The sequence below is a fragment of the Candoia aspera genome, chromosome 12 (assembly GCF_035149785.1).
Source record: "Candoia aspera isolate rCanAsp1 chromosome 12, rCanAsp1.hap2, whole genome shotgun sequence".
NCBI lineage: Eukaryota > Metazoa > Chordata > Lepidosauria > Squamata > Boidae > Candoia > Candoia aspera.
The window spans coordinates 18,706,559-18,729,730 of NC_086164.1; the positions used below are offsets into that span (position 1 = coordinate 18,706,559).

The following is a 23,172-nucleotide window of genomic DNA, read 5'->3' on the forward strand; positions in this document are numbered from 1 at the left end:
AGTCATGTGGTTCTACCACAGCACAAATTGCGTCCTGCCAGGAAGAAACTGAACACTCCTTATTTTAAAATTATATTTAAATTTATTTCAAAATGTATTTTCTTCCTTTCTTCTATCTAAAGAAAGGGGGGGAAATGAAGCCAGCTAGCATCAAAAGAGTAGCCATATGAGGTTAACCTCAGAGGAATAATCAACTCATGGATGGACTTCCCTTCTTAGATTAGAAACCTGAGTGTTGTTTTCTTTAAAAAAAGTGGAGGTCAAATTTACTATGAAGGGCAAGGACCTGTGATGCATTTTCCTTATTCTTTATTGTTAACTTTTCTCCTTGACTGCTAAAGAATTGGAAAGCAAAGCAGGAGAAAGGGAAGGTTGACTTGCATCCTGCCCTGGCAAGATCTGAAATAATTCTGCATCTTTAAAGGCTAGGATTGCTGCTTCAACAAAAGGAAAGGGAGGCCCAGCGTGAGCACTATGAGATGGGAAGGGCCCAGAGCCCAGGAGGTGTCACAGATAGAGGAATTCCGGCCATTATTCCTTTTGATATGAAACTTCCTTTGCCAGGGAGTGAATAGGCCTGGTGTTGTTATGCAAAAGACAGTGCTGGGGCTAAGGGTAGAAGAAATCCTGCTTTCACTGAAAGAAACCCCAATCTTCAAATAATCCAACTTTTTTGCATAAAACAGCTCCCCCCCCCCCCAAAAAAAAAATCTCCTTTGCAAATTTGAGTTGCAAATCTTCCCAGAGGGAGGCTTAGGTATGCCTCAACCTATTGGTATCTCAAGCAGAATTTTTCCAGAAGTAACTGCCTTAGCCTTTTGCAGCAAAGCCAACATGGGACCTTAAATCAGAACCAATGAATTGTCACATGAGATACCGCTATGATCTCTGTCTCCTCACATCTAGCCAACTTTGGCTAACCTCAGAAAGCTAAGCAGGGACAGACGTGGTTAATATGAAGAGAGGAGATCCCAAGGAAACCTAGGGCTACTGCTTAGACTTGGAAGTTGGGGAAAAAAAATTCCAAAAGAAGGCAACGTCAACCCACCTCAATATTGTAGGCCAGAAGATGACATTGTTGTGCCGTGAAATGATCCCAGTTAGATGGCAGCACCAAAACAAACTTGGCTGATCTTAAAAAACTCCAGGATAAATTATTAGAAATAGCAAAAGAGTAATAAAAAGGACATCCGAGCCGCAGACCAAAAAACCATGTTCTTGCTTTAATTTCTTTTCTACAAAGAATCAAAGTGTTGGCTTTCACTTCTGGGAGTTGAATATCAAACACTGAACAGAACACTTGGAAAACTCTCTGGATTTTGGAAGCATTGAAATTTCCCCTCTTCTCCTTTTTTTGAACATACCTTCTGCCTTTCTGTGCAAGTTGTGTTTTGCTGTGTATCTGTATCCCAGGGTATTGTGAAATTCATCACTCCCAGTGTCTTGCCCCAGCAGAATGGCTTCATGTCAAATTGGTGGGAAGGGGTGAGTTAGAGTTACGATGGAATCATGCAGGGTGGCTGATGCTGATTCTCGCATCCTTGCTTCTTGCATTTAAGTTGCGTATGTGAAAGTGCACACAACAATAAGGAGAAGTTTTGCAATTTCCAAGCATGACCTGCATGGGGAAATTATCAGGAAGCTGTTGAAATGAAGGAAAGAGGATGACCTTTTTAAAAAGATTCCAGAACTGTAGGTGGGTGGGCAGAATCTGCAAAAAATACTGTGTTTTCTTGCCTGAAGGAATGCATTTAAAGGAACCACTGTCCCATTCCAAAATAATGAGATTGGCAGTTGAATTTATTTTGGCAGGGCTGACCCAATGCAGATTAAAGTTTGGCCAGCATCTAATCTTGGTTTTCTGAAGGAAATCCTTTAACAGTTCACTGAACTATAGAGCAATGCAGGAGATATTTCAAATCACAATCTGACCAATAATGTTGCCAGCTGTCGAGGCACAGTCCTTAGAGTAGGAATTTGTGTGTGTTTGTCTGGTATCAATAAATCTTCATCATGCAATTTGTGGAATCAAATCGCATTTTCTTTATCTGCGTTAAGAGGCTTTTTGGTTTGGAAATTCCATTTTCTGATATTCTTGTAAAAGAATGACAATAAAACACAGAATGCTTTGGACAGGTGGTCAAGAAAAAAGGATTAGACCCAGAATGAACTTGACCACCAGAAAGAAAGAAAATATCTCAAATCAGTGTTTCTTCCATGGTGGTTTGGTATCATCTGAGGGTCAGCACCAGGGGACTCTGGCAGGGAGTGGGTGCAAAGAAGTCAAGATGGAGGCTGCAACCATGTGAGCAAAGCCCTGATCCATTCATACATGCATTGCATGAGCACTGTCTACAAGTTGGTCATGGCAACTTTTGCTCCAAGACCGGGGATGTACCTTGTGTTAAGCCATGATTGGCTTAACTGCAACTGACTGGATATACACCATAACTGGTTGGATTCATACAAGCATAACCCACAGTTTCTTTTCTTTCTCTTGGAAAGATTCAGGAAAATTGTCCACCCAACATTTCTGCCCACAAATTTGAGAGAGAATTTTGATAAGCCATCTCTACCCAGTCCTAAACTGAAAAGGGGACATTTATTCTATTAAGGTTGCTTTTGAAACAGTTATTCTGAAACACTCCCAATTTACAGTATGTCCCTTTTCTGAAGCAATTGATCTCACATGACCTCTATTCTGGGCCTTAACTTGATGATTCTACCTATAGTACGTCCAATCATTCTTTGACATTTCTTAAAGCCTTTGTCTGCAAAAATTAGCTAGGAACATCTTTGTTTTCCACTTGGTTCATAGACTTAGTGTTGAGCTTGTGATGTCCTCAAATAAGAAAAACAGTTTTTGTCTGACTAAAAAGACTCCTTTCCCAGATTAAGGGAGTTACTGATTAATCAAAGGCTAGGCAAAAAAACACATTTTTTTTTGGTGGGATAAACTCAAGAGCCTTGTCTAATATTTCTATCACTTGCCAAGTGGTTTGAGTACAGTGTGAAGCATGGCTCACTTCTGGATTTAATTATCAGGATTAGTCCTTCAGATGATTTTTGCAACCACTCATGGATATTTTATATTCATGGATACTACATGGCATGGGTCCAGATTACCTGAGGGACCATCTCATCCCCATCACATTGACCTGTCCCATCCGTTCATACAGAGAGGGCATGTTACAGACCCATCCATAAAAGAATTCCATCTGGCAAGGTCTCGGAAGCATGCCTTCTCTCAGTAGCTCCTGCCCTTTGGAACATTCTTCCTCCGGAGGTGAGACAGGCCACCTTGCTCCTGGACTTTCATAAAAAACTATATACCTGGTTTTGTCAGCAGGCCTGGAACGGGAAGGGGAATAGCCACTCCTGGGGATGGCTAGCTCCCTAGAATGATTGTAGAAGGGCCCGTTATATTCACAGACTGATAGAGAACTCTCAGCCATCTAGATTCTATCTCATTTTTATTCTTATTGCATTGATTATATTTATAATTGTCTTGAATTTTAACTCTGTTTTTACTGTAAACTGCCCAGAGTCCCTCCTTTGGGGTGGAGATGGGCGGTGATAAAATTTGCTGAATGAATGAATGAATGAATATTTGGGGAGTAGGACTAGATGCTTCTTTAAAAGTCTGTGTGTCTCCCAATCTCTTTCCACATCCCTAAACAAACCCAACACTTTGCTTTGGTAAGCAGTTATAGCAAAGTATTTCTTCAAACCACGCATAAATTCTTTACCACAAACTTGCTCCTAAAAATAAAACAAGCATTTTTAAAAAGGATGGGACAGTAGGATTGTCTAATACAGAGAATAGGATTGTGAAGAAATTGAAATCTCTCCCCTATCGTCTTTTGGGGTCTGGTCCTGGGATCACTCAGCAATTGAGTTGGCTATTAAAGGCATCGTTTTCTGAATTGTTCTTCAATATATTCCTTTTGCAGAAACCTGAAAAGACTCTGATGGAATCCTTATCTACCATTCTTCACTTCCATGCTTCACTAAAAAAAAGAAAAGAAAAGATTTGGGAAGCTTCTTTGGAAGTCATGCCCCACATGCTTAGATGCTCTCTCTACACTGCCCAGAGTCCTTCAGGAACAGGGTAGATTATACAGGTAGTCCTTGACTTATGACCACAATAGGGACCAGAAAATTCATTGTTAAGCAGTGCGGTCATTAACCAATGCATAACATGACTGCACCCAATTTTACAACATGTGTGCAGCAGTTTTTAAGTGAATCATGTTCATTAAGTGAACCATGTGGTTGTTAAGTGAAACATGCAGTTCCCCATTCATGTCTCATTTCACGTCAGAAATGCAGGAAATAGAAAGGGGGAAAATGTTAATTAAAATTTAAAAAGTTAAAAACATTTAATAAAAACATAAAATTTATATAGCTCTAGCCCAATGCTGGGCCACATTGATGGCAGAGGTGTTTCTGACCATAAGTTCCCCATTGATTTTGCTTGTTGGAAACTGGCTGGGAAGGTCACAAATGTGACCCTGGAATGCTGCGACCATTGTAAATATATGCTGGTTGCCAGGTGCCTGAATTTTGGTCATGTGACCGTGGGAATGCTGCGAAGGTTGTAAGTGCAAGGACTGATCATAAATCACTTTTTTCAGTGCCATCGTAGCGTCAAACAGTCACTAAACGAATGGTCATAAGTCCTTTATTTTGGCCATTTAAACTTTTACCATACAAATACCATACCACAATGCATAGTCTTCCATGTTCATGCGAAAAATATGAAAATTGTATGGTCTTCTTAAAATAAATCTACATATATGGTTTGATTTTAGATATTTTTATTAGAACATGCATTTTTGTAAAGTTTTTCTTGGTTTTGCTCTTGAATGTTCCCTTGTAAAGCAAAGTTATAAATATCAACAATTAATTTTTTTTTATCCTTATGAACCTCTTTAGCTTTGCCCCTTTTTCAGGTTGGTCCTTTATTTTTCCCAAGAAAATATGGCCACCGTAGTCCTAACTAAAGAATGTGCCCCCAGCTCTAAGTATCCTGAGCATCAGAATTTGGTGCATTTGAACATTACAGTCTTGTGATAGGCAATATATCCTCCACTTGTAACTGCTCTCTTTTATGCACCCATTTTATGCACCGATAGAATCCTAGTTGAAAGAAGAATAACTCTTAAGCCTGCTAAAGTGATTGCTGTAGCTGGACTTTTAAAGAAAAAGAAAATAGAAGCTGTTGGTGGTTGATGAGCACGGCTCTCTCTCACACTGCAGGTTGCCTGGATGATCTGTCCTCAAAAGGCCTCCCAAGCAAGACAGTTGGATGCACACGCAAGGCAAATACTTGAGGAAATTGGATTTGGTAGCAATTTCCATCCCACCCCCACGCAAAATTAGCTTTTCTGCAATCTCCTTATACAACCCCACTTTCTCCCCTGTTTGTTCAGCTCCTCTGCAGCTGTGACATAATTTTTTGATAATAGGCTCGGGAAGAATTCCACTTGTGGCCATGCTGGGGAGGAAAATCTGTTTTGCATTAACCACACACACCACTTATTTATTGAGCAGTAACTAGCCCATGTGCAGCAGAGAAAAATCTCCTTTGCTGGACTACTGGCACTGCCCCACCCATGCTGTTCACTGGGTTCTTAAAGCTGGGATCCTTTTGTTGAAAGTGCCAGTGGAATCCACACACCGTGGAGCTGAATTCAGCACCCTGAGGCCCAAGCTGGAGGACATGCTTGGCACAGAATATATTGGCATTCCCAAAGAACATTTGGAAATGCTTTGGTCTGGAAGCCTGACGGGTGCCTGCCAGTTTTCAGCATTTCAAGCCTGAGCGTGTTGGAACACCGGCCTGATCCTTAGGTCTGCATAGCAAGCTAAGTGGGGTAGACCCCTGCAGCCCGTGCAAAGCCCAGTGGCTGGACTTGCGCTATGCGCTATGTCAAAACCCAACAGAGCACAGCTCGTCTTAGCACTTAATCTAAGTGTTGCCAATAGGCTTCTAAACCTTGACTCCGCTCTTCAAAACAGGCCTACGCCACCACAGTATTGCTGTGTTTTGCTCTTCTGCATGGTTCGTATGCCTTGAGCCATTTTGTGGACAATTTTTGTAAAAAGCAGAAGGCAAACTAGAGTCGAGTTTATCTCCTTTGCAAATCTCAAATGCACCAAACTTTGATGCTCGTGATGCTTGAAGCTGGGGGCAGGTGCACATTCTTCAGTTGTGACCCAAGAGAGGGATAGGAAGCATGCTGTGAGGGCTCTGTTAGTGGTCTTTTAACTAGGTTGGGCAAGGTGATTTTAATTCTCCTCAGTGAAGAGCTTCATAGTGCTAAGGAAAAGTAATTCCCCTCTTTGAAGCAAAAAGGCCATGGAGTTTGCTTTGACAAACCACTTGGCATCATCTCAGAGCCTCCCTGTGTCTTTTAACCTCTCCAGCCTGCAGAAGCCCCTTCCAAGTTTTTTCAGTGCTAGAGAATGCTGGGCAGATTCTACAAAGCAACATAACGTGGTTGTCTTTGCTCTTTAAAGCCAGAGGTCCACACAGCTTTGAGGAGATGCTGTGTGCGTGAACCCTGGAGTGAAAGAGCCTTCCAAACATTTGCACACCATTTGCACTTCCAGCCTTCCTCCACCTGGGGAACAGAGAGCTGGTACAGAGCATTGGAACACCTATGAAGTTTGGCAACACTCTGAATCTCGGAAAGCTTTGGAGAAGTTCAGATCCAGATTCTGCTGGCATCAGAGGAGTTGCAGTTTGTACATCTCTGAAAACTTTCCAGACCAGCTTGATTTGGGATTGGAATTGGGATTTGGCCGAATCTGAGCTATATACGCAGGCAACCTGTAGCCCTTGCCTACTTATAAAAGGTCTCTGCAATCAGTCATTCTAAATTCCTAGCCAAATCAGTCTATCTTCACCTGCAGTTTGGGAGCTCCAAAGGTGATGTTGAGAAGAGGACAGAAACAAGAGAAGTGATGACAGAGAGAAGAAATACAGGCATACCTCATTTTATTGCACTTCGTTTTATTACACTTCGCGGATACTGCTTTTTTTTTTTTACAAGACATGGGGAATTCTGGGAGTTGAAGTCCACACGTTTTAAAGTTGCCAAGGTTGAGAAACACTGGACTACTGTATAGTGTGAACATAACTTTTATATGCACTGGGAAGCCAAAAAATTCATGTGTCTCACTTTATGACGCTATTCACTTTATGGCAGTGGTCTGGGACCGAACCTGCGATATCTCCAAGGTATGCCTATACAAACTTTTAGAAAGGGAAAGAGAATGGGTTACCCCACCTACTTTTGGCCCTGGCCCCACCAACTGCTTGCTCAAGCCCAACCCACCACTAATATTTTGCCATTTCTGGAATATTTCCAACAGTTCTGTATGTAGATCCAGCAGAAATACTTGGGTACCTTCCCTATGAAAAGTGCATGGAATGGCAATAATATAAGGCAAATTGCCTGAAAAACAGACTTCTTGGCATGAGATAACATATATCAGTGGGCTTAACTGATGTCCAGATATTTGTGACCTCAGCAACAACATCATGGGATTCCCTTGTTACATCATGACTCTCTTCTTTCTATAATCTATCCTGTCTAATCATCAAAAACATTCATCATAAGTTCTTTTTTTGTTTGTTTCACGCAAGAAGTCCATAATTATTCCAGTCAGCAAGAAACGTAGATATTGGCTTTTCTCTGATCAAAGAAGTCAATTTAGCCACCTCAGCAAGTTCCATCATCTTCACCAACCATTCCTCCCTTGTGCTGAATCTTTCCATCTTTGTGCAAACAATAATCTCGCTGCAGTTGTCATGTACGAAAACAAAGTTCCATGACTTTTTTCCAACTGTTTATCCATCAGTCCCAAAAGAAAACTTCTGATCTCAGTTGTACATTAATCTTTAAAATCCTCTGAATCAGTGTATGTATTTGAATCCAGAATTTTCTAGCTTTTTTATGTGTCCACCAAGCAAGATAAAATGTCCCTTCTTGTTGTTCACATTTCCAGCATAAATGTAAAGTGCCTTTGTACGTTCTAGACAAGTTCTCTGGTGACATATACCAACGGTACATCATTTTATAAAAATTCTCCTTAAGATTATAACATAGGGTAAATTTCAATCCTTTCAACCACATATTTTCCCAGTGCTCCATCTGTATATTATAACCAAAAAATTTAGCCCACTTTATCATACATTCTTTCACTTGTTCTTCTGTTTCAAATTTCAGTAAAAGTTTATACATTTTAGAAATCACATGTTCATCACTTGTATACAATTCTATTTGAAAATCAGTCGTACACTGTTCAATACCATAAACTATTTTGTCTACTTTAAATCTTTCTGGTAACTGTAAATAAGAGAACCATTGGCAATTATATCCCTCTGCCACCAATTGTTATCTTGATTTTATTTTGTTTTCTCCTTGACAAAATTCTGGTATCTTATGATAAATTAGCCATTTGTGTTTGCCTCCTATTTCTTATCAACACTTCCTTCATCGGATGAATTTAGAATGAATTACTGTATGGTACTCTTCAAATTAGGGGCGATGTTACCTTTGAAGGTATCACGAGATGCTCTGGTGCTTTTTATTAGGAGAAGTTCTATGCAATGCTCTAATTATTATATTAAAACCAGATTCTTCAAAGAAGAAGCCAATCCTAAAGGAAGTATTTAATTGGCCCGATCCATGAATGATTTAACTCGTTTGCCTTGATTTCTATTCTAATGCCTCCCCCACAAATGGCAAGGGAAAAAAAAATCCTGACAACTCAGTTCCAAAACCAATTGTGGGCACATCTGGGCCATAAAATTCTTCAGGAATGTAATTTGTTTTCTTGATTTTCTGAACTGGAGAGCTTGATTGAAAAGCAAGCCCAGATTTGGCTCAAGGAGATGGTCCCTTCTATTCTAGCCAGATTGTTAGATCAAAGAGGTGCCTCCAAACTCAATGGACAGATGCAGCTCTAAATAGCATTTTTAAAGCCCATATGCAAAGGGACTCAAGATTCTTGTCATCATCGTTGATCAAAAGGCATCAATGATGTGTTATTGAACTACTAATTGTTGTCATATTAACAACTATTAGTTGAATAACACATTATTGCACAGTGACATGAATAACACAACTGCACAGTGCTCCCAATGGTCTGTCTCTTCTATACATCCACCGTGAACTGTTTTTAGTCTCTCTAAAACATATAATGTATTATTATTACATACACAACAGCGTGAAACCACAGCTGCCAGTTCTTTAGCTGGTGTTGGCCTTCGTTCGCATCGAGTTCTTCCCAAGAACCTGGGATGTCGTAATGTATTGGCACAGTATTTGCAGATCCAGGCAGTGTGGCCTTTTCTATTTGACAGATTTATTATGATTATAATTATTATTTTCCCCCTTGGGGACGCATAGCAGTTTTTTTCCCCAATGAGATTTGAGCTGAACTGTGTACGTACAAGCACATATGTATGTAATATATAATTAACAGGAAATATGCAAAACCACACATTGGAATGCACCTTCTCCTTTCTCCCCTCACCTAGTGTACAGATAAGTCTTGCACACTTGAGTTACGGATGAATCATGTGTGGGACAGAGGGGGGGATCTCCCAAACTTCAGATAGACATTTTTGGGCAATTGTTACTCATTAAAGTCCTTCCAGAAGCATTGACATTCTTCTCCTGGAAGAAAGGTAGTCCAGAGAAGAAAGAGCTGTTTTTCCTTGGCCTTCTGCCTACTGTGCAGGAGAGAGAAAGAGACTGAAAATGTCTGGAGGAGGAGAGTCACGTTGGGTTGATGGTAGCCAAAAATCAGAAGAAGTCTAGTAGCACCTTTTCTGACTATCAGATTTTATTAAAAGGCAGAAGCTTTGGGGAACTGCAACACTCTTCATCAGAGTGCCATGAAGTACATGAACATTAGATGAACATTAAGAATCATGGGCTACAGGAATATTAAGGAGGGGTCTGGTGTCCTCTTTTCCAACCAACACATTTTACTAAAAGGCAAAAGTTGCCTGCAGCTTTTGCTTATGCCTTTTAATAACATCTGTTGATCAGATAAGGTGCTACCACACTCTTGATTTTTTTTGAAAACGTGTGTGTATGAGAGAGAGGGAGGGAGGGAGGGGGTGAGAGAATATTATATAGGGAAGCATTTGGAAATGAAACAGACATCACCACACACCTCAGTGAGGGTCTACTAACAGTGTCTTCTGCTATCTGATGGACCTGCTCAAGGGGAAGCTGACAATTCTAGTAAACATCTCCATTCTCCATGCAAAAACTACAGACACAGGCTTACCACACCTATTACTCTAGTTGGGAATCATTGCTTTATTTTTCCAGGCATCTGGTTTCTCTCTGTACTCAAGGCAAAGTTGGGAAAACCAAACCTTTCCATAAACCCATCTTTCTTAATCCACACTGGCCTCCAGATTGTTGGATTATAGCTCTTATCATCCTCCCCATCCTTGGTTGGAGAGGATGAAGCTTTTAACTCAAGCACATCTGGAGAGCCCCAGGTTGAGGAAGATGTTTGCACTGAGTGTTATTCACCAGAGAAAACTTTTTTTTTTGTAGCAGTGGCTGTTCTTTGACCTGCCTAAAACCACGTCTCTGTTTAAGGTGAAAAGTCCAATAGACCATTTTAAAAAAGAGTTGGGAAATGGGTAACAAATCACGCTGTTGGCAGACAGAGGAACACTGCTGGCTCGGCTGCATACGAGGCCCGCAGCTTGCCTTATGTTCAAGATCCATAATCAGCGTTTCTTCTGAGACATACCAGTCTCCTGCAGAAGCCTGCCAGGATCAGAAGCAGGGGCAAAGATGTCTCCTTTTACCCACAGCTGCACAAAACAAACGGGTGCAAAAATTGGGGAGGAGGCCAGATTTAATCCTCATGATGTGTGAGCAAACACAGTGCCTGGGGCTGAGGGCTGTCGACATGAACTTGCCAACATGCAGAGCTGATGATTCTGCTTTCCATGTCACTTCCTGGTGAAAGTATTAGGTGTTTGCAAGAAGATGACAACTTCAACAAGTCCATTCCTTTTGTCTGGGCATATTTTGGACTCGCTTTTTGATATTCGGAAATGTCCAAAGTAACCTTGCAAGAGTTACAGAATTATCCCTTGCTGATGGGGGTTACTATGTTAGAAGATCCAATTACAGGGGAATTCTTGGCAAAAGAAATGCCTCAAATACAGTTTTCGTTTTATTGTTATCCGCACCTCTGTAAGAGTGTCAAGCAGGATCTGAACTTAGTGATTGTAGAGGTCCCATCTCAAAATGGGGCCTCCTTTGGAATCCCATTGAGGGGGAAATGTTCCAACCAAGCCAACATGTTTTGACACCCGCAGTACTAAATCCCCCATCATCTCTTCCCATGGTGGCAGGAAAACCATAAGGTTAGCAGTTTATGATCTGCTGCCCCTTTGTGATTCCCAAAATGTTTCACAAGGTAGCACCCTCACTCTAGCCCAGGGTTTCTCAACCTTAGCAGCTTTCAGATGTGTGGACTTCAACTCCTACAATTCTTCACGATGGCTGTGCTGGCTGGGGAATTCTGGGAGTTGAAGTCCGTATATCTGAAAGCTGCTAAGGTTGAGAAACCCTGGGCTAGCCAATGGTAGGGCCGGCTCTGATTCAGCTTCAGGCCTTTTCTCAGGGAAAGAAGAAATGAAAGCAGGGCTAGAAATGAGATCAACAGACCAACAGGAAAGCAGTCTCAAGGGACTGTTTGATTTAGGGAAGGGAAAAATCTCTCCAAAAGGTTCGACTGCTTTTCCTGACTTGCTTCCCTGCCATGTTTTTGGGATCACAGCCCCCATCACATGGTCTGGAAATGGCCTGGAAGTGTTGCAGCCCAATGCATTTAGAGGAATGCAAAGCCTCAGAAAGTGTCAAAATTGATGACCAGCTTTTTGGAGTCGGTCCTAGTGGGGTGAGGCTCTGATTCACTTGTCTGTGCTAGGAGTACAGCTATGCCACTTTCTGCATAGTAGAAAAAGGGAACCCAGGAGAAGCAGCATTAACATTTGCCTTTAATAGAATATGGAAATCGGGTCTTTTCTATGGGGATTTTTTAAAAACAGTTTCCCACAGTGATGCTACCCTTGTTAATCAGGGATCCAGGCATGGCTGGAGGATTTCTTTTCCTCCTGCAGAAGTTAGAAAGCTGGTTAATCCAGTTCTCTGCTTATGCATTTGGGAAGGAATTTCAAAAGACCATCTCAGTCCAGATCTATATAGGACTCCAGACACCATTTTTACATGGTCATCTGTCTTGCATGGTTTAGCATGGAGCTCTTATACCAGTATTTCTCAACCTTGGCAACTTTTAAGATGTGTGGACTTCAACTCCCAGAATCCTGGGAGTTGAAGTCCACACATCTTAAAGCTCCCAAGGTTGAGAACCACTGTGCTAAACCAGGTATGGTCAAAAGACTCTGATGGAAGAAACATTTGTCCAAGGAGAAATTCCATCTCCTTTTCTTAAAGTTGTCAAGGTGTAGTGCGGGGCTGAAGTCTGGAAATTTCTCAGGCTTTTTCTTCTACCTTGAAAAGGGCTTCTATTTTCCGGTCTTAGTACCAGGGTGCTAGAGAATTCTGGGAGTTGAAGTCCACACATCTTAAAGTTGCCAAGGATGAGAAACCCTGTCTTATACTATAGCAAATGATGTCTGGACACCATAAGCCAGGCAATGCAGAATTAGAAAGGGTTACTTTTAGTCCTCAAAAACCACTGGGGTTGTTTGGAGCCAGACTAAATTCTCACAGACAATTAAGTCTTGCAAACACAGCAAAGAAAGTCAGGGATAATAGAAAACAAATGCGCATGGAAAGCAGAGGAACTATTAAACTTAGTGGTTTGAATGTCTTTGCTTTACAGCTTTGTTTAGAATGGAACAGGTGGAAAAAGAGGGAGGCAAACCTGTAATGGCAGTGTATCTTTTCCTGATTGCAAGATGCAAATTAAGAGGCTCTAATATGTTTGAACATAAATATTTAAATACTGTGCTGCCTATTTACAAGTGCCTAGCTGTCATCATTAAAATTTATAAGGGATAACAAGATGTGCGTAGCATTTGACAAAGGAGCAGAAGGCATTCCAGATTCCAGTGTAGGGAAAATAACAGGCAACAGGGAACCACCCCCACCCTGTCCAGTCTAGCCGCTGACCATCTAACTTGTGCAGCAGCCAATTAAACAGCCTCTTAATCATGACCAAGGGCAACTGGATGAGTGGGGGGTATCAAAAAAGTTAAGTTGATATTTATGGATTAATGATACGTATGAGGGAGATGGGCGGTGATCAAAATACAATAAATAAATAAATAAATAAATAAATAAGTTGGTGAATGGAAGTAAGTAAGTAAGTAAGTTGGTGGCTGGGACCCTGTGATCAAAGCCCTGCCCCCCTTTTCATTCAGAAGTCAATTCGAAGGGCCATCTAGCGGATGGAATTTTTGTCACAAGGCTGTCCTCACCCTCACTGTGAATGGATGAATGGAAGCTCTCTTGTGGTGCTTCCATTAACCTAGACAGGAAACATCCATCTCTGAAAAGGAGTCCAACCATCAGAGTTAAAGAAGGTGGAAGTTTAAACCTGGGGAACTGAAAACGGGAGCAAAAAGTACTGCTCTTTGGACCAAGTGATGTAAGCCTGTCTCCACACGTCATGTCCTGCCATAATATATTGCAGCCTTGATTATTGAACAAGCCAGAGTTGGCTGGGCTTGCACACATCCAGAGATCAACCAGAGCTTACAACCCCTCATGGTGCTGATCTCCCACAGATCCTATTGCTTTCTGCAAGATGTGAGATACAGCTTTTCAGTAGAAGAGAATATTTGTAGCTCAGGGTTGAACTGTAGAGCTCTGGGTGGTCTCTGAGCTTGCAGATGTTTCATTATCCAATTAGATGACATCATTGCACCAACGATGTTACCTGGTTGGATAATGAAACATCTGCAAGTCAACAACCAAGCTCAATGAGTACCAAGAAGTCAGATACTCACCACCAAAGCCCAATGGTCCATGTCACAGGCCCTTTTTTTTAATCCTGTTGCATTCATCCCTGAGGTTGAATGTCCACCACCCCAGGTCATTCATCGACCAGGCTCAGCTGAGGTGGTTCCAGGCTGAGCCACCGTTGCCATTTTTCCACAAATGGCACATGTGTTCCTGGGCTGCTTTCTCCACAACTTACTGTTTGCAATCCAGCAGTTTGGGGAGGAGGAATAAACATCTGCCTTGCCTGTGTTGTGCTTGGCATCAGGCAGCTGTTTAAAGTTACAGTCTGAGAAACACATGTGCTGGAAATATCTCCTGTAGACTTATGGCTTAGGTGGATGGCGCTAACAGGCTCTCAAAAGAGCTGTCTTTGTTTAATTATCATGTCAACGTGAAAGTCCTTTTTTTTTTAACGTGCTTGGATGAAGTCTGAGATTACAAGACCGAGCTCAGTTTGCAAGGGGGAAATTAACTTTGGTGAGGACAGCACCAGAGCAATTCTCAGGCTTAAGAAAATTTATAGTGGGATTTGTTCATCCGTACTGATCCTGTCTCCACACTGCTGGTAGATCACAGAGTCCCACAGCAATGAATCTGTTGGCACAGACTTTCTGAAGAACATTAGCTCGATGTTCTCACTAGCCAGGATTGGTCTGGAGGGGGCTGTGAATCCAAAGTGCCTTTTGGATGACACACAGAAATGGAGATTATAGCTCACAAATTTAGGTTGCAGCAGGCACCAGCCCCTGGCTGACCTCGTGTGGGCATGGGAGCTAAGCAGATCAGGCTTGGTTAGTACTTGGATGCAGAACCACTTGGACACTCATGAGAGAGTCAGGAGGCCTATAAATCTAAACCTCAGAGCCTTAGACCAGGCTGGGAAGTTACAGGAATCCATGCGGGAAGGGCAGTGACAAAGCATGCACTGAGTTGCGATGCAAACCCCATCCCTTTTGTACTTGGATCAGAGTGTGGATGCAGAGCCTGTGTTGTAATGTTGCAGTGCACATTTTGTCACTCAGTCAGCTGTGGACACCCCTGTTGCCAGGACACTGCATGGTTGCACCCATGTAGTCACCAGGAACTCAGGACAACTCAAAGTCAGTCCTTCCTTCCTTCCTTCCTTCCTTCCTTCCTTCCTTCCTTCCTTCCTTCCTTCCTTCCTTCCTTCCTTCCTTCCTTCCACAGCACAGTCAGCTATGCATTTAGGCATGTGTGCACAGACTCATCGGCGCACTGAAGTTCTGATCTGTTTTTCCTCCATGCCAACAGAATTATTACTTGCATTTGTACAGCTGAGTCTTTATTACTGGTCATAATTATTCTGGATGAGACATAACAAGTAAAATGATTTTTACATCTCCTGTAATGGCAGTTTCAAAGTCACTGGGGGAACAAAGCATATTTCTGGTCCAGACTGGCCTCATTTCAATAGGTCCGTTGGGTTGTTAGGACTGCAGCAAGAGCGCAGGGTGGGACATGGAGGCGCTGCCATATAATAATTCTACTAAAAGAAAATATTTTGAAAGCATAGTTCCCATCCCCATCTCTGGGGACTCTGTAGAGCAAATCTAATTGTGAAGGACAAGCCACACAAGAGGGGCATTTCCATATCAGGGGAGCATGAGACACGGATATGTTTTTATAGCATGACCATGAGTATGTTTAGTTGGAAGTAAACTGCAGATCTTGGGTAAGGTAGAGAAGGACTGTTGGCTGACCATGTGGAAGGAAATCAAGCTCAGCAGGGTTTTCAGATGCATTTATGGGTGGATTTTTTTATTTTTTATTTTATTTATCCATTCAGTCATGTCTGATCCTTGGAGACAGCCTGGACAAGTCCCCACAGTTTTCTTGGCAAGGTTTTTCGGAAGTGGTTTGCCATTGCTTCCTTCCCAGGGCTGAGAGAGAGGGACTGGCCCAAGGTCAGCCAGCTGGTTTTGTGCCTAAGGCGGGACTAGAACTCACAGTCTCCCGGTTTCTAGCCCAGTGCCTTAACCCAGTGTTTCTCAACCTTGACAACTTGAAGATGTGTGGACTTCAACTCTCAGAATTCCCCAGCCAGCAAGGCTGAAGTCCACACGTCTTCAAGTTGTCAAGGTTGAGAAACACTGCCTTAACCACTACACCAAACTGGCTCTCAGATGGGTGGATACAAACCTAGATATTAGGGGCATCCATGTGGGAGGTCAACCAAGTCAACATGGTGGGAACAACCAGGGCAATCAACACCCCCCACCTTTTTACATATATGCAATGCATGTTTAAAAGGGGCAGAGTTTTGATAAACAGTCCTGCCCCCCATTTTAGTACTGCTTGGCAGCCCCTGCAGATGCTCACTGTGTGTGCATAAAGCAAGCAAGTTTATTACAGTCACAGATCTTGCCACATTTGCTGTTAAAAGTGAGGTGGTGCCTACGATTATAGATTCTTGGAGAGAGAGTTTCTTGGAAGTCTTGGCATCTGATCCTTCCAAACAATTATGTTGAGCTACATCAGCCTTCCCTAACTTACACTCCCTCCAGATGTGTGGAATTGAAGTCCCAGAACTCTTGATAATGGTCATACAAGCAGGGGAATTCTGGAAGGTGAAGCCCTTCTAGGCGGAGGTGTTAGGATGAAGAAGGTTCAGCCATAGAAAAAGATTCTTCCAGAATTCAAACTGTGCAATCACCCTGCTCTTTCTGGGTGAGTGGCTAATTTTATTGCTAAAAAAATATGGGTTTGGCTCACAGATATCTCAACTACCCTAGGACAGATGAACTTACTGTATTTTCCAATCCATTTCACTTTTACAGGTTAATTAAAAAAAGAATCTGCCCAAATTACATGTTTGGACAGCAGTTTAATGCCAACTTAAATTTGCATTTTCTCCAGCACCCAGTAAAAGCCACCATTTCACACCTGTCATGACATCATGACATCACTGGCAAGTGATGCAAATCACATCATTTGCATTTGATGATGTCCTGGTGTGCATGGTCAGAAACTCATTTCAAAGCATTTGAGACAATTTACCACTGGTTTTTTAACCCATTCGTTCTGTTTCGATTTCTATATTGCGCCAAATGTGGTCAGTTTTATTGAGATTCGGGGTTCATCCATAACCCTAAGCCATAGGTTGCTGAATCGTGGTTCACTGAATAAGCCAATGTGGTTGGATTCTCACATAATGCTAAACCATTCGTCATGGTTTATACTGTAAATGTAGAAAACCACAAAAATGACTTTATTTATTTTTGTTTATTTTATTTTATATTTCAAATTTCCATCACCATTCATCTCCCCTGAGAAGGGGACTCTGGGCGGTTTACAATCAAAATTAAAACACAGAATTACAATATAAATACTCTATAAAAATAGAATAAATACAGAGTAAAAAATATAAAATCCAGCAGCATAGATCTTGTTTATTGGGGAGAGATCTATAACAGCCACCCCTAAGATGAACTGGCGGCCCTCCCACCCCAAGCGAGGCGGAAGAACCAGGTTTTTAGGTTCTTCTGGAAGTCCAGGACCGAATGGGCCTGTCTCAACCCCGGGGACAGACTTTGGAGAAGGAATGCAACAGTTAGCCAAACATGAATTAGGCCCACAAAAGGAAGGTGTTAGAAAGAAATGTGAAGTGGCTCTGCCTTGACTAATTTTGATATAAGAAGGAGGGAGGAGAAAACTCCATCAGGCTGTCATGATTCTGTTACTACAGCCTACATCAATGGAGTAGAGTTCTAGTATACTTTATGGGGTCTGTTTCCTGACCAGGCCTACCTCGAAGGCCTGATAGCATATAAGAAGGCTGGGATTATACAATATACAATGCCAGAACAATATTTCTCTTTGGCACAAAAAATGAGCCCAGCCATGGATGAAAATGATAAACAGACATCCATTCCTATCAGGGATATCTGCAGGGAGGGTCAAAAGAGTCAAGATGGTGGCAATGGCCGCATAATCAAAACCCCAACCCCTTTCTACTTGCATCACATCTGTGACCCAAGGAAAAACTAGGGGAATTTGGTCACATGGTCAAGGCTGCCATTTTGACTTTTTGACAGCCCCCCCATGGATGACCCTTCACTCCTTCAAACGACCTTTTATTTGTTTTCTTTTTGTATAACTTTATTAATATTTTAAGATAGAAGATGAAAACTGACAAGAACTAATAGTTAGAATAAAGAAAAGAAATAGAAAGAACAAAGAAAAGAACAAAGACAAAAGTGCAGAAAACAAAGAGGAAAAAAAAAGAACATAAAGAAATGACTTCCAATTTTCTTTTACAGCAGTTATAAGTATAAATGTAAATTAACCTCTTGCTCTATGGTTACAACATTGCTGACATTTTTTCTATAATCTATCTTTTTTCCTAGTCATCAAACCCAGACTTCATAATTTCATTTTTTTCTGTCTCATGCAAAAAGTCAATAAAGGGTTTCCAATCAGCATTAAACTTAGACAATGTCTTATCCCTAATTAAGGCTGACAATTTGGCCCTCTCTGCAAGTTTAAACAAAACCTTTTCCATTTGTGTTAGAAAGACAGACCATCTTTATTCATTCCTTTTCCATTCCCAATCTGAGTCTCATGCAGGACGACAGAAAAGGAGGAAGAGGCAAGCTCTCTTGGCCCCAAGTTGCTTTTGTTGATGAAAATGATCTTAACCCCACCATGAGTGCAATGCCAATGAGGGGCACCAAGTGAGAGAAATCTAAGATGAGCCAAACTTACCCTTTTAATGGTCCTGACACAGAGTGAATCCTAAAGCAGAAATTTGGGACACGTTTCTCTTTCACCCCAGCTGCTCCAAATGAGTCCCTGCTTGATAAATCTCACCATCTATTCAAAAGAGGTTTTGAGAAGCCCAGCTTATCTAGCTGACTTGGCCCCCTGGCTTTGCATTGGTCCATTGCCTATCACACGGCGCCTTTGTCTTCTGTTCCTGCACTGCGACATTGAAGGAGTATGAGGTTTTTTGATGCAGATGTCAAAGTGTCCTTTTCTGTTGCTTGGCAGAACAGACACATACTTTCAGAGGTGTGAGTGATTCTGCTTCTCCTTCCATTCAGGGGTGTCTGCTGGATATGGTCAAACAAGTCAAGATGGCAGCTGCAGTGGTAAGATCAAAGCTCTATCTGTCATCTATCATCTACCTATATCTATCTGTCTGTCTGTATCATCTGTCATCTATCATCTATCTATCTCTGTCTATATCTATATCTATATCTGTATCTGTCTATCTCTATCTATCTATCTATCTATCTATCTATCTATCTATCTAATCTATCTATCTTTGCATTGCAAGCAGATCTTCAGTCATACCATTGCAGTTGCCATCTTGACTTTTTTGAACGACACCCTGCAAACACCCCTGCTGCCTCCCTCTCTCACTTTCTTTCTTTCTTTTATATCTAACCTATATAATCCTGCAGAAACAAGTCTTAAAAAAGGGACTCAGGACAATTAGAGATTCATGTTCTTGCTGCCATGCAAATGACATCAACTTGCTGGCTTCTCAGCACTGCCAAAGAATGTTTAATCAAGCAAAACATTTTTTAAATGCCTGAGAGGTAGGTGATTGTCCAGGACCTTTGTTACCTTGTCTCCAATGTCTTGAAAGCCTTTAAGTTGGATATTTGATGGAAATGTAATGTGGGAAATTTAGTACATTTTACGTCATGCAGGCCAAGTCCTACTCCTTTCACCTATGAGTCTTATCTGACTTAGCTCCAGATTTGTACAGCTTTCTTTAACTTCTACATACCAGCTGTTCCAGGTTTCTGATAAAGAATTCTCTTTATTTCTCTTATTTGTGCCTTTTGGAGATGTCATAGTGTAAATGTGATTTGCTGCAACAATTGTTTTTAGTTCAAATTCCTGAGAATGGTATGGAATGAGCTTTGTCCATCATTGTTGGTGGTCATTCAAGCCACATTAAATCCATGAATGTTGCCAAGCTTTTCTTTCCAACCATTGGTGCAGTGTTAGGGTTACCAATTGAGAGTTACTGTAACCTATTTTACTTATTCACTGCTGTTGGTTTGATTAATTGCCACTGATGTCACAGTCCCTTCCCTTTGATTTTAAGGTAGAATCGTGCAACCTTATTTGAATTATTATTTTATGAACATTGTTGTCCAATTAATATTTCTAGTTGTACACAGCTTGGATGTGAGTCAGTACCCCTAAAGAACAGATCTATAAATCAGACAATCTCTGTAGCTTTGATATAGAAGAGATTCAGTGGTGTAGCGGTGAAGATGTTGCACCAACAGGAGGGAGACCCATGTTCGAGTCCCACCCCCACCACAGAAGCTCCATGGGGGACACTGAACCAACCTCTCTCTCTGTCTCTCAGCCCAACCTCAGGGTTGCTGTTGTGGGACAGTATAGGAGGGGGTAGCATTACATGTGCCACTTTGAGCTTCTGAATGAAAAGATGGGATGTAAGTTGAACACATAAATAAATATAATGTAATTCATTTTAGTTCACAGATTTATTTGGCATGGCAACTCTCCAGCCGAGGACAGTGGATGCAAACAGTTTACAGTTTTCAATACTGTTCCCCCGTCAATGACCTTTTGTATCTGCATAGTTAATTGTCAGGCTTTCCCATTCTATATCCCCGTTTTTGTCATTCTTTATGTTTTAAATCTTAGCCCCCTTGAATGCTCTATAAATCGAAAGCTGGGGTCAAAATTGACTAAATGAATACATCCAAGATGGACAAAGAATAGGTTGTTTTATTTCTTTTGTTTTTAATTTTGATGTTTTTTTTTAATAGTTGTACACCTACTACTTTTTGTCAGGGGATGTGAAATGACATTTAGGACATCTGATGGAGGATTGCTTAAAATGTATCCATAGTTACAAACCAAGAACAGTATCCCTAATCCAAAATTTACGTATTTACATAAAAGGCAAATTCCTATTCCAGTGCTGAGATGGGACATTTCAGAATATGCCATGCGTTTTCCAATGAACTATTTTCATTCCGCCCCTTCAGATGTGCATCTTGGTGAAACACACCGTGAATTAGGATGGAATGACTAAGCAATATCAGAAGTTACTTCTGTTTTCCAAGACAAGCAAAAGAATAGGGTAACTTTCTATTTTATGATCATTGCAGAAAACCACCAAGCCACATGACTGTGCAGTTATTGTTATTCTTCTCCTCTTTGCAAGAAAAGCAAGGAACGGAAATAAACGAGATTGCAGTGTTCTCAACTGATCCCTCTCTCTTTCTCTTTTTTTCTCTCTCTCCTCCCCCTCCCTCCATGGCTCAGCTCTTGCAAAGCAAGAAAGTCTTATGAAACCTGAACTGAACATCAATCGTGACTATGTTATAGTTGAAGCTGGAGATTCGTTCAGCATCACTTGCAGGTAATTAACTGGTGTCCTGGGAATCCCAAACAAAATGGGAATTTAGACTTCCAGGAGATGTTTGCCCTGAAATACCTTCTAGAGCCTGAGATATAAGGAAGCAGCCTAAACCTATCAGTTTTCCCTAAACAACTCAGGTCAGAGGGAAAATTAAATGTGGTTCCATACAGAGATGCAAAAAATAGTCCATGAAGAATGTCTTGTGGGGTGTGGATTTGCAAGTACTGTTGAAACAGACTTTGGGGTAGGTTAGATACAACATTATGACAGCCATTTTGGTGTTGTGGTGAAGGCACCAGGCTAGAAACCAGGAAACCGTGAGTTCTAGTCCTGCCTTGGGCATGAACCCAGCTGGGTGACCTTGGGCCAGTCCCTCTCTCTCAGCCCTGGGAAGGAAGCAATGGCAAAGCACTTCTAAAAATCCTGTCAAGAAAACTGCAGGGGCTTGTCCAGGAAGTTGCCAGGAGTAAAACAAAACAAAACAAAACAAAAACCCTGACTCAAAGGCATCCCCTCTCCCCCCCAAAACCAAATTAAACAGAGCTCACAGTATCTGTCCTTCCCTAGTTCAAAATCTGTAAAAGAAAATTCCTGCAAGATAGGTGTTTGGGAAAGGATGTTTTGAAAAGGACATGTCAGGGGGAAATCTGGAGAAGGCTGGGCTAAAACAAGCAAGTTCTAGAGCAATCATTTCTTATTCTATCTAAAAAGAGAGGGTTTATTTTAGAACTTCTTTCAAAGAAACAGAGAATTTTGGAAAAATTCCCATGTGGAAAGAAGTAGTGTCACAATCCTTTTGCGATGACGTGGTTGTGGAGTGTTCGTAACCATCTCACCTTTCATTGTCCAGTTCTCTCTGTGTGTTGGTCTGTGGTCTCTCTGGTTTTCCATCTTTCCATTCCATCACAAGGAAAGACTTCAGGATGAGATTCCCCCTCAGGAGGTTTTTTTCAGTACAGTTAGGGTGCTACTACCACTGATTGAGGGGGAAGGTCCATCCTGGGAGATATTGTTTGAAAATGTCCTTTGCTCTGGAGAAATTTGGAAATTTGGAGAAATCATTCACCTCTTTTTTTTTTTTTTTGCCCATACGGATTTGGAAAAGGATTAAAGGATTTGGAGAAAAAAATGCGTCCAGCTTTAGTTCAAAAAATAAAGCCCTGAACAGTATAGGACCAGGATATTAGAAATACTGTCTTCTTCTGTGTGAATCTAATGTTCATCTTGGGAGTCCTTCTTGTAAGTCCCAACAAGTTCTGGCCTACAGAGTCCTTTTGATGACCCATCTTAGTTACTTCTTCATTAACAGCCTTTAAGTAGGTTAAAAAGCCTTTTTAGGAAGCCATTCAATGGTTACTTCTGTTGCTGTTTTAACCAAATTCTTCTTTGTGTATCTTAAATTCTTTTTACAACCACTATAGTGCATCCTGACTTTTTTTACACACACCCCCAGAACACCATACACGTTGCTTGCTATTGTTATCTTGACCAACAGCCGGTGTGCATTTCAGAAAAGCAAGCCAGCCCGTGTTCATTTTAATCTCCCAGAACCTTTGAACAACATTAATTTATCTCCCAAAGCAGCTTCAGAAGTTGCTGACCTGTGACAGCCTTGCTGAAAGAAGACAAGATCGCAGGATTTAGGGCAGGCAAAAGAGATACTTTACAGGATCCTCTTCAACATGAAGGAGCTCATGATAGCAGTTAATACAATTATGCAACTGAATGCCACGGAAATCAATTTTGCAATCAATATGAGTCATG

The 23,172-nt window shown here is 41.4% G+C and overlaps 1 protein-coding gene across 1 annotated transcript in view; it reads left to right on the forward strand.

Annotated features, from left to right (window-relative positions):
- LOC134504543 (vascular endothelial growth factor receptor kdr-like) overlaps positions 1–23,172 on the forward strand; it is a 160,318-nt gene that overhangs the window by 26,800 nt on the left and 110,346 nt on the right. The window contains exon 2 of the mRNA XM_063313806.1: positions 21,312–21,408. Within this exon, the coding sequence (XP_063169876.1) occupies positions 21,312–21,408 (97 nt within the window). The remainder of the gene's footprint in view (positions 1–21,311; positions 21,409–23,172) is intronic.